The 12,245-nt window shown below is 39.3% G+C and overlaps 1 protein-coding gene and 1 pseudogene across 2 annotated transcripts in view; one reads left to right on the top strand and one right to left on the bottom strand.

Annotated features, from left to right (window-relative positions):
- Nucleotides 1–777: 777 nt before the first annotated feature.
- Nucleotides 778–1,283, top strand: LOC129007402 (ubiquitin-ribosomal protein eS31 fusion protein-like; annotated as a pseudogene).
- A 9,014-nt stretch (nt 1,284–10,297) lies between these two features.
- The window catches only part of SELENOF (selenoprotein F), a 53,253-nt gene continuing 51,305 nt past the window's right edge, over nt 10,298–12,245 (bottom strand). Inside the window, exon 5 of one of the 2 annotated variants that reach the window (XM_054438112.2) lies at nt 10,298–11,182. In XM_054438112.2, the coding sequence (XP_054294087.1) occupies nt 11,051–11,182 (132 nt within the window). In that variant the 3' untranslated portion in view covers nt 10,298–11,050. The remainder of the gene's footprint in view (nt 11,183–12,245) is intronic. The other variant, XM_054438121.2, reaches the window with a different exon arrangement.

Here is a 12,245-nt window from a genome sequence, read left to right as displayed (position 1 = left end):
CAGCATTCTTTCTACTTTGGGAAAGCTCAGTCTTTATTCTTAAGGTCTTCAACTGATTGGATGAGGCCACCTACATTATAGTGGTAATGTGCTTTTATAAACATTAATCATGTCTAAAAATTACCTTCACAGCAACATCTACACTAGTGTTTGACCAACAGTTGGGTACCATAGCCTAGCCTTGGTAACACATCACAAGAGGGAATGTCAAACTATTTAAAACAAATCACTGGACTCATGAATATGACGCTCATGTACACCACCTACAGATAAGGAGACCAGATATACAGAATTATTGACTTGTGTAGGGGGGGAGTGGGCTGGTGTCCTATACTAGTTCTACTTTAAGGTTGAGAGGGTCTTGTGTGAAGATAACTTAGAGATGTTTATATAGCATTGGAATTTTTTTTTTTTTTTCGAGATGGAGTTTTGCTTGTTGCCCAGGATGGAGTGCAGTGGCACCATCTCGGCTCACTGCAACCTCTGCCTCCCGGGTTCAAGCGATTCTCCTGCCTCAGCCTCCCAAGTAGCTGGGATTTCAAGCACCTGTCACCATGCCCGGCTAATTTTTTTGTATTTTTAGTAGAGACAGGGTTTCACCATGTTGGGCAGGTTGGTCTCGAACTCCTGACTTCAGGTGATCCGCCCACCTTGGCCTCCCAAAGTGCTGGGATTACAGGAGTGAGCCACCGCGCCCGGCCTGGAAAGTACCTTACAAAGCTGATGAAGTTGCTTTGCTCTAATTAGAAATCTAGGAGGCGCTTCCTTTTCGATCCGCCATCTGCGCTGGAGCCGCCACCAAAATGCAGATTTTCATGAAAACCCTTACGGGGAAGACCATCACCCTCGAGGTCGAACCCTTGGATACGATAGAAAATGTAAAGGCCAAGATCCAGGATAAGGAAGGAATTCTTCCTGATCAGCAGAGACTGATCTTTGCTGGCAAGCAGCTGGAAGATGGACGTACTTTGTCTGACTACAATATTCAAAAGGAGTCTACTCTTCATCTTGAGACTTCGTGGTGGTGCTAAGAAAAGGAAAAAGAAGTCTTACACCACTCCCAAGAAGAATAAGCACAAGAGAAAGAAGGTTAAGTTGGCTATCCTGAAATATTAGAAGGCGGATGAGAATGGCAAAATTAGTCGCCTTCGTCGAGAGTGCCCTTCTGATGAATGTGGTGCTGGGGTGTTTATGGCAAGCCACTTTGACAGACATTGTTGTGGCAAATGTTGTCTGACTTACTGCTTCAACAAACCAGAAGACAACTAACTGTATGAGTTAATAAAAGAAATGAACTAACATTTATTGTTGGGTTTTATTGCAGTAAAAATAGTTTTTAAGCACCAAATTGATGGTCACACCATTTCCTTTAGTAGTGCTTCTGCTATCACTGTGTGAATGTTGCTTCTGGGGATTGTGTAACCCAATGGTTCTGTATACCTGCCAGGTGCCAACCACTTGTAAAGGTCTTGATATTTTCAATTCTTAGACTACCTATAGTTTGGCAGAAGTTATATTTAATGTAAGTTGTCTAAATATAAAAAAAAAAAAAGAAGAAATCTAGGAGGCAAAAAAAAAAAAAAGAAATCTAGGAGGCAAATTCTTGTTTCCAGTTAAATCATTGATGTGCCTGACCAATGGATGTCACTCAGAATTTCTCAAACAGTCCTAAAAACAAGTCTGAAGTGAGAAAAATGCCCCTTAAGGCAAAATAAACATTTATTAAATATATATAAAAATCACCCAAATGCATTGAGCCGTAGGTGAGTAGGTGTGGAAGTTTTCAAACATGGCTCTAAGATTTTTTTGACACCCCTACATTCAGTCTATGTCCCCTTCTCCTGAATCTCACCTTTGGGACTACTTGACCCATAGAAGATGGTAGAAATGACACTGTGCCATTTCTGGGCCTAGGCCTCAAGAAGTTGGCAGTTTTCACTTTCTGCCTCTTAGGATGCTTACTTTTGGAACCCAGTCACCATGCTGTGAGGAAGCCCAAGCTGCTTAATGAAAAGGAACTGACTGCCAGCGTCAGTGTCAGTGTCAGCTGTGTGAGTAATCCATCTTGGACAGGCATATGCTAGCCCCAGTTGAGCTACTCCAGCCAATACCTTGTAGATCACAGATAAGGGCTCCTCACTGAGCCCTGCCCAAATTAGATTTGTAACGCAAATAGATAATGCTTTTTAAATTTTTGAGACAGAGTCTTGTCGTGTTGCACAGTCTGGAGTGCAGTTGTGTGCTCATGGCTCACTGCAGCCTCAACCTTCTGGGCTCAAGTGATCCTCCCACCTGAGCCTCCTTAGTAGCTGGGACTACAGGCATGCAACAACAGAACCAGCTAATTTTTTATTTTTTGTAGAGGAGGGGGTCTCACTATGTTGCCCAGGCTAGTCTTGAATTCCTGGGCTCAAGCAATCCTCTCACCTTGGCCTCTCCCAAAGTGCTGGGATTACAGGTATGAGCCAATGCCCACCTGATGTTTTAAACCGGGGATATCCAACCTTTCGGCTTCTCTGGGCCACATATGAAGAACTGTCTCGGACCACACATAAAATATGTCTAATACATAAAATAGTCTAAAAACAGTTAATGAGCTAAAAAAAAAAATTGCAAAGGCTGGGCGTGGTGACTCATGCCTGTAATCCCAGCACTTTGGGAGGCCAAGGTGGGTGGATCACGAGGTCAGGAGATCGAGACCATGGCTAACACGGTGAAACCCCATCTCTACTAAAAAATACAAAAAATTAGCCGGGCGTGGTGGCAGGCACCTATAGTCCCAGCTACTTGGGAGGCTGAGGCAGGAGAATGGCATGAACCCAGGAGATGGAGTTTGCAGTGAGCCAAGATCACGCCACTGCAATCCAGTCTGGGTGACAGAGCAAGACTCTGTCTCAAAAAAAAAAAAAAAAAAAAAAAAATTCTTTAAAAAAAAAATTGCAAAAAACTCTTAATGTTTTAAGAAACTTTATGAATTTATGTTAGGTTGCATTCAAAGCCATCTTGGGCCACAGTTTGGACAAACTTGTTTTATTTATTTGTTTATTTATTTGAGATGGAGTTTCACTCTTGTCACCTAGGCTGGAGTGCAATGGTGTGATCTTGGCTCACTGCAACCTCCACCTCCCGGGTTCCAGTGATTCTCCTGCCTCAGCCTCCCAAGTAGCTGGGATTACAGGCAGGCACCACCACGCCTGTCTAATTTTTGTATTTTTAGTTGAGACAGGGTTTCACCATGTGAGCCAGGCTGGTCTTGAACTCCCGACCTCAGGTGATCCGCCCACCTCAGCCTCTCAAAGTGCTAGGATTATAGGTATGAGCCACTGTGCCCGGCCACAAGCTTGTTTTAAACCATTAGGTTTAAGGGTGTTTTTTAATGCAGCAATAGAAACTAGACCAGAAGAGGCTTAACTGAGCTCTGGGCTGTGCCTGTGCAGGGTAAAAGGTTGATAGAGTGGATAGGCAAGGGATAGAGCTGGACAAGAGTTCATTCCACATGGAGAAGAACTGAATCCTATATTGTTGGGCTAAAATGAAGAGATATGGACTTAAAGAAGACAAGTTAGGATGGGTGTGGTGGCTCACGCCTGTAACAATCCCAGCACTTTGGTTTGCTGAGGTGGGTGGATCACCTGAGGTTGGGAGTTTGAGACCGGCTTGGCCGGCATGGCAAAACCCCGTCTCTACTAAAAATACAAAAAATTAGCCAGGCATGGTGGCAGGCGCCTGTAATCCCAGCTACTTGGGAGGCTGAGGCAGAAGAATTGCTCGAACCCAGGAGGTGGAGGTTGCAGTAAGCCGAGATCGTGTCGTTGCACTCCAGCCTGGCAACGACAGAGTGAGACTCTGTCTTAAAAAAAAAAAAAAAAAAAAAAAAAAAGACGAGTTAGTCATTGTTCATAGGAGAAGGTTAGGCAGGAAAATGTAGAAATCACATCAGTTTGAGCTATAGGTCAGTATCCAGATGTTCAAGTTAAAAGTAGAAACACAATTCAGGCCAGGAGAATAGATTTTAAAAATCTGGTATGGCAAATAGGGTAGTCTACATGGACACATGAGGATTCATGATCTGGGAGATCAGGCAACAGGAATCAGGGACTTAGGTGGAAAGTCTGAATGCAGGAGGAGGTAAAACCAGCCCCAAGAACGCTTTGTATTAGTTACAGTAGGGATGGGGACAGAAAGTGAAGATCTTAGATAAGAATCAAATTATTCCAAGAATGGAGCTCCATGGTCTTTCATTGGGCCTAGAATTGAGATTAGTATTTAGCTCAAAGATAGGGGTGGGGGATAGTGGTAGAATCAATGACCAAGTATGGTGTGAACTAATAGGCACTTACCATTAGTTAACATAACTAGGGAATAAAGATCCTTTAAGCATATTTGAGAATATTAAAATGAACATTGGGTTCTCAAAAAATTTAACATTTTAACATACTTAGGTTTGTCTTTTTTTGTTCTCAAAGTAAACTGATGTGTAGTTTTAAAAAGAAAATTGTAGGCCAGGCACGGTGGCTCACGCCTGTAATCCCAGCACTTTGGTAGGCCGAGGCACAAGAGGCTGAGTTCCAGACCAGCCTGACCAACATGGTGAAACTACGTCTCTACTAAAAATACAAAAACTAGCCAGGCATGGTGGCACGCCCCTGTAGTCCCAGCTACTCAAGAGGCTGAGGCAGGAGAATTGCTTGAACCCGGGAGGTGGAGGTTACAGTGAGCCGAGATGTGCCATTGCACTCCAGCCTGGGCAACAGAGCAAGACTCTATCTCAAAAAAAATTAAAAAATAAATAAAAAAGGCAAGTTGTAGCTGGAAAGGGTAGCGGGAAAGTGGTGGTGGTTGGGGAATTGGGGAGAGTTAATGGGTATGAAAAAAATAGAATAAGACCTAGGATTTGCTAGCACAGCAGGGTGACTATAGTAAAAAATAATTTTTTTTTTTTTTGAGACAGAGTCTTGCTCTGTCACCCAGGCTGGAGTGCAGTGGCCAATCTCGGCTCACTGCAATCTCCACCTCCCGGGTTCACACCATTCTCCTGACTCAGCCTCCCGAGTAGCTGGGACTACAGGCACCCCCCACCACGCCTGGCTAATTTTTTGTATTTTAGTAGAGATGGGGTTTCACCGTGTTAGCCAGGATGATCTCGATCTCCTGACCTCGTGATCCGCCTGCCTCGGCCTCCCAAAGTGCTGGGATTACAGGCGTGAGCCACTGCACCTAGCCAAAAATAATTATTGTACATTTAGTAATAACTAAGAGCATAATTGGGTTGTTTGTATCACAAAGGATAAATGCTTAAGGTGATGGATACCCTATTCACCCTGATGTAATTGCATGCCTGTATCAAAATATCTCATGTAATCCATAAATATACACACCTACTATGTACCCACAAAAATGAAAAGCAAATTGTATACTAGAAGCTCCTAAAGAGGTTATTGGTCATTAATGAAAGCACTAGATAAAGCACTTTGTGTTTACATAGGCATAAGTGAATATCTGCTGATTGTTCAAGACCTTTAGAGTTGATCTTATTAGATTCTGTCATTCCATTGTTTAAGGTTTTTTCCATTCTGGTTTTACTCTAAAAGTAACTTAGAATACAGTTAAATTCTCAAGATGGGATGAACTGTATCCTCTTTGCTTACCTTTTCAATCTCATTTCCTACCACTCTTGCCCCTGGCTCACTAGGTTCCAGACATGTTGCCCTTCTTTCAGGTATGTGGAAGTGCTAGACTTTCTCCTAAGTCAGGGTCATTGCACAGGCTCTTCCCTGACTGGAAGGCATTTCAGTTTACTCTTTCCTGGATGGCTTCTGTTCATCTTTTAGGCCTGTTTAAATGTTACACCCTTAGACATCCCTAAACTCATTTATGCCCCCTTTGTTATTCTCTCCTAGTAACTTTTCTTCATTGCTTTTCATGTAACTGTAATTGTGTATTTGCGCTTTAGTTGTTCAGTGGTGGCCACTCCCATTACAATGTGACCTCTACCAGATGTGAGGACATTATGGATTTTTTCATGACTGAAGCTCAGGCACAGGAAAATGAGTTAAAATCCAATAAAGTGAGAGAAGGCAGAAGAGGCAAATTGAGAGAATTAAAAACACCTTTCAAAGAGTTGCAGTCTCACAACCTTTTGGGGGAGGGCAAAGTGCTTTATTACATCTAAGTGGTCCCAGATTGAGTCTTCACTTCATGAGCGATCAAGAAGCTCTAGGATGTGCAGAAGTTGGAGCCCTCATACCTTGCTGGTGGGAATGCAAAATGGTGTAGCCACTTTGGAAAAGTTTGGTAGTTCCTCAAAAAGCTAAACAGCATGACTCAATAATTCCACTCCTAGGTATCTAAGAGAAATGAAAACATTTGCACACAAAAGTTGTACATGAAAGAGTATAGCTGCATTCATAACAGCAAAAACAAAAACAAAAAATCCCCAAATGTCTACCAAATAATAAATAAAATGTGGTATATCCATACAAAGGAATATTGTTCAACTATAAAAAGGAATGAAGTATACGCTATACTAAGGATGAGCCCTGAAGACATGCTAAGTGAAAGATGCCAGACAAAAGGCCCAAGTGATAATTCATTTATACAAACTGTGCATAATAGGGACATCTAGAGACAGAAAGTAGATTAGTGGTTGTCTAGTGCCAGGGAAGTAGGTGTGAGGGTGACCATTAATAGATATAGGGTTTTTTTGGGGGGATAAAATGTTCTAAATTTAAATTGTGGTGATGGTTGCACAATTCTGAATATACAGGTTGAACATTCCTAATCTGAAAATTTGAAATCCAAAAAGCTCCTAAATCTGAAACTTTTTGAGCACCGACATGACACTCAAGGGAAATGCTCACTACAGCATTTCAGATTTTTGGATTAGGAATGTTCAACTGGTAATGCAAGTATCTCCAAATATGAAATTCAAAACACTTCTGTCCCAAGCATTTCGGATCAGGGATACTCAACCTGTCTTAAAAAGTCATTGACTTGTACACTCCAAATGGGTCAACTTTTTATGTGAATTATATCTCAATAAAAAGGTTTAAAAAGATGGCTGGGTGTGGTGGCTCACGCCTGTAATCCCAGCACTATGGGAGGCTGAGGCGGGCAGATCACCTGAGGTCAGGAGTTCGAGACCAGCCTGGCCAACATGGTGAAACCCCGTCTCTACTAAAAATACAAAAATTAGCCAGGCATGGTGGCAGGCATCTGTAATCCCAGCTATTCGGGAGGCTGAGGCAGGGGAATCGCTTGAACCCGGGAGGCAGAGGTTGCAGTGAGCTGAGATTGCACCATCGCACTCCAGCCTGGGGAACAAGAGCAAGACTTCGTCTCAAAAAAAAAAAAAAGTTAAAAAAGTGACAGATGACTCTTGTTACCTATGGTAAAGTCCTTGGAGCCACCGAATTAGTGAATGCTGAACCACTGCTTCCAGGAAAAATACAGAGGTTCCTGGGAGCCTCTCATCACTGACTTCTGTCAGTCAATCAACATGTAACATTGTTTTCACGTTGTTTCTGTTTACAGACATTTTATATTAATATATTCAAATTGAATGGCCAATAGCACTGTAACTCATGCCTGAATAAAGCTATCTGAAACACGTTTTTTCTGGGAGGTCTTCTTGTATTCAGAATGCCGGACAGCACTTTATTACTAAGCTTGGGGTCATTTTAAACAGTAAAACCACCAACAAAAAGCACAAAAATGTGAAATATGTGGCACTAAATACTGTTAAAAGGACACTCATTTGTAGTATGAGAGTTGAAACATTGGTGTCACCTTGTTCGACCTCAGCTGGGAACATGTAGGTTGGGCACTCAAATATTTGGATGCTCTGTGCATACTGTGAATGACTATGGAAGTGCTGTATTACGGGGTTACAAAGACATTTTCGCAAACATGTGAATTCAAAAAGGGAATCTGTGAAAAATGACGATAAAGTATATGATAAAAACCATTTCTATCAAAAAAAAATTTTTTTTTTTTTAAGTTCTGAATTTCAAGGTCTAAACTTCAACCTCTTCATACGGCTGGATAGATAAAATACAGTATTTGAGATACATGTTCAGGACTGGTTAAAAGGAAAAGTCTGTTTCACAGACTTTAATCCTTAGTTTTATTCTTTCAGTATTTCTTCATAACCATGTTTCAGGCTGATTGCTGAGTCAAGGGACAGTTCAAAGGTGAAAGTGTTGTTTGTATTTCATCAGCAAAAGTCTATTTTGAATTTTTGATCACAAATGCAGGACCTATCCTCCCCAGAAAGAGTCCTCTGCCTCAACAGGATTTAATTAAAAGGCACTTTAATTTTCAAATAAAAGAAATACTTATATCTGATATGTAAGTATACTTGTATCTGGACTATATATAAGTATATATCTGTAATAAGTTGCTCATATCTGGAATCTGTACTCTTACTTCCCATGTATTTGTACATGTTTTCATATACTAGCTACTGCCAATGTTAATGTCTAAAGTTTTGCAGTATTTGGTTTCAAAATTTTTATTAATTTTAATTTTAGAATGGCTTTCAAGCCTCAACTCCTCTTAAAACAGAAAACGTCAGTTCTTGCTCATAGCTCCTTGTAAGAGGTTTTTGCCAAGTTCAGAAATTTAGAGATAAATTAACTGCATTAGGTTATAAGTAACATAATTTTGGCAGGGGGAGCAGTCATAAATATCAAATGACTATTACACATTGTGTTTGTGAATATGAATAAGCTTAATCAAATGTCTGATTTTGGATACAAAACGGTACTTTTTGGATCAGTATTTATACCCCTTTTTTGGTAATCAGCAGTTTTGTTTCTTTAAAAAGATGTTCTTTGATTATAATTGGTGAAAAACAATTGGAATTGGCTGGTTAACTTGAACTTCCCAATTAAAACAGTGGGGCTTTGGTAGACACTCTTATTCATCAGCTTGAGAACTTGGAAGCACTAAGATACCGTGGGGCTCTTCAGCCTCTTTGATCTCTCATAATAACTTGAATACAATAGACTTTTTAGGCCTCTCTTCACTTAAAAAAAACAAAAAACAAAAAAAACAAACTCAATGCCAGATACTCATTCAACTAGCTCTTCCTGCCTAGAAACCAGTCCAATTAGTTCTCTAGGCTAATCGCAAAAGTTTTGAAGTTTCATTCTTCAGTCCCACTATTCTTTTGTATGTGGTGGCAACTCCTCTCTTGCTGTTTTTTCCACTGTCTGTAACTCTAGCTTATTCTTCCTCTTGTTCTGAACTAGTAATAACCAGTGGGGATTAGTAGCACATTTAACCAGGGCCTTGTACTATCAAAACGATGACCCTCTCCATTGCTATGGGTGATCAAAAGTAGACCACAGTCTGCCAGGATTTCTTATTTTATTTTATTTTGATTAGCCAAATTACTCAGGGCTTATATTCATTATCTTGCTGGCTTTAAAAATATATTTCTTAATTTTAAATATTACACAACACAAACTGCTAGTGAAGATTAGTAACTCATCTCTATTCAAAATAAATGCTTTATAGGCCAGGCGTGGTGGCTCACGCCTGTAATCCCAGCACTTTGGGAGGTTGAGGCAGGTGGATCACCTGAGGTCGAGAGTTCAAGACCAGCCTGACCAACCTGGAGAAACCCCGTCTACACTAAAAATACAAAATTAGCCGGGAGTGATGGCGCATGCCTGTAATCCCAGCTACTCTGGAGGCTAAGGCAGGAGAATCGCTTGAACCCGGGAGGCAGAGGTTGCTGCGAGCTGAGATCACGCCATTGTACTCCAGCCTGGGCAACAAGAACAAAACTCCATCTCAATAAATAAATAAATACATACATACATACTTTATAAACATTCTCTGATAGAGCTGCCTTTATAGATTTCCAACTATCCTTCATTAAAATAATTTAATTCAAAATCAACAGTTAGGGAAGTTTCTGGATTATTAAGAATTTATCCTGAGGTAAAGCCGACATAATAGAATATCAGACCAATTTGATACATCTTATGAAGAAGTCACTTTGAACCACACAGAAGGTTAAGCAAAGAAAAATCATTTTTAATATAAAAATTCTATATCAAGAGATATTCCTTAAATAATATACCAATGAAAATGTGTTCATAAATGAAAAAACTTTGAAAAATAAATCAGACAAATATAAAGCACTATTACCAACAATAAGATGTTTTAAGTTTTAAATATTACAGCCATTTTTATATTTTGGCTAAAAAAAGGGCTTATATGAAAAAAATGCATTGAAAAACATCATTTTTAAACATGAAAGAACTAGAAGAATTCCAAATTCAGATAGATTTTTGAAACTTTTTATTTATATTTTGGTTTTACAAATGATCACTTTTAAATGGACTTTTCTGTAAGAATGGAAAACTCAAAAATTTGCCAAGTATGTATCTGATCCACACAAATCCTTAGAAAGGTTTTCTGTGTAGTCTTCATTAACGCAAATCTTTGTGAATGTTTCACTCTTACTGTAGGATCTTGAATATGTTTTACAATAATGAAGCTACAAAGTTTTTATGCAGTGCATTCATTATAAACTATAAATAACATTTATATTAAAAAGAAAGCTGGGTAATACAAAAATAGGAGAGACTCTGAGGAGCAGGCAATCTGTTGAGGCTCAGTATATCTTATTTGCTTTGTAGTCTGCTGTCATTCCTTTCAAAGAGCACACAGCACATGAGGCAAAGTAATCATCTGTCTGGTTAACCTCTCTAATTTAAAAATCTGTTGTTCGTAAAACTGGACCAATTATCACAAACTATCATTTGCATAATTAACCGCAAGTCTGTTACAAAGCATTTTGTTAGTGGTATCAACAAATGCAGGAGGATGGAAATTTATAAAAAATGGGTTTTGTTAAGCTTGCCAACTCCTTAGATATCATGGACTATACTGCCATTTCACGATTTAATTAGATATTTAATGCCTCAAGTAAAAGACTGATCAATGGAAGCAAGCAAAACTAAATTATTTTCTAGGTGCTGTAATATTTCATTTGATAAGGTAACAAAAGGATAGGACAAAATTTAAGTAAGATTTATATGCGTTCCAACTTTTCACTCAGGAATTCTTCTACACTGTCTGTGTTCCATTTGAGAATGCTTAGTTCTTCAGCAATGTTCCCATTGTCGTCCAAAAGCTTTAATACAGGGTCTGAACCACGGACATACTACAAAAAAGAGGGACATCATCATTACTTTCTGTTCAGAAACAGCCTTCTCAGCCTCATCTAAGACAAAGCAATTCAATCCAGTTTAAATTTAGTAATTAAAAAAAGGCTTTTAGACATGACGATAAACAAGTCTTACAGGAAATCTTTAAGGAGAAGAGTTTTACAGTATTTCAGAAAAAAAGGATAATTTAAAAAATCATTCATTCATTCATTCATTCATGAGAAAGGGTCTTGCTGTCACCCAGGCTGCAGTGTAGTGGCACAATCTCAGCTCACTGCAACCTCCACCTCCCGATTTCAAGTGATCCTCCCACCTCAGCCTCCCTGGGACTAGAGGCAAGTGAAATTACTTTACTTTTAAAGAGAAAAATATCTACTAGTAGCAAGACAGTTTATTTGGGATGTGAGCTTATTACTGAAATTAACAAATATTTAATGCCCACATGATACTCTCAAATGAACTTAAAACTGAATGGAGGCAGACAAGTTCAAAATAGTTGAGAAAATGATGGTATAAGAGCAATGTTTTAAAATATGCTGTGCATATAAATTTGCAGACACAGAATCAATCACACACTGGATCATACATTTTTCTTGGCTTAACAAATCTAATGATTTTAGTTGTAATCAGTTTAGAATTAGGCTGGGTTCCTGAAACTTCAAATCCGTTAGTTGGGTCCAATATTTCTCCAGAGAGCTCTGAGAAATTCTAATTCTGGGTAAATGTGACAACAGCCATTCATTAAGATATCAAATATTCAATTTTAAATTAAGTAGCATTGGATAACTAAAAATGTAGTTATGTAGTTCGGCAGTGATGACAGAGTTCTTAGAACTTCTTTCCAGAATTATGCTTCAGTTTATCTACGGTATTCTGGGGTTGTGAACTCCAAAGATGGAGACTAGCTCGGATGTGATTATTAACACATGGTATATTCCCAACCCATTTGTGCAGTTTAGAAAAACAGGCCATCCAGGCTAATGAATCAATAATAATAACATTACTACTTAAACATTTTTGGTCAGGTTTTTTTTTTTTTTTTTTGAGACAGAGTTTCGC

This window comes from Pongo pygmaeus, chromosome 1 (genome assembly GCF_028885625.2).
Source record: "Pongo pygmaeus isolate AG05252 chromosome 1, NHGRI_mPonPyg2-v2.0_pri, whole genome shotgun sequence".
NCBI lineage: Eukaryota > Metazoa > Chordata > Mammalia > Primates > Hominidae > Pongo > Pongo pygmaeus.
The sequence above is the reverse complement of the archived record's forward strand: the minus strand, read 5'-3'. Positions and strand labels throughout refer to the sequence as shown.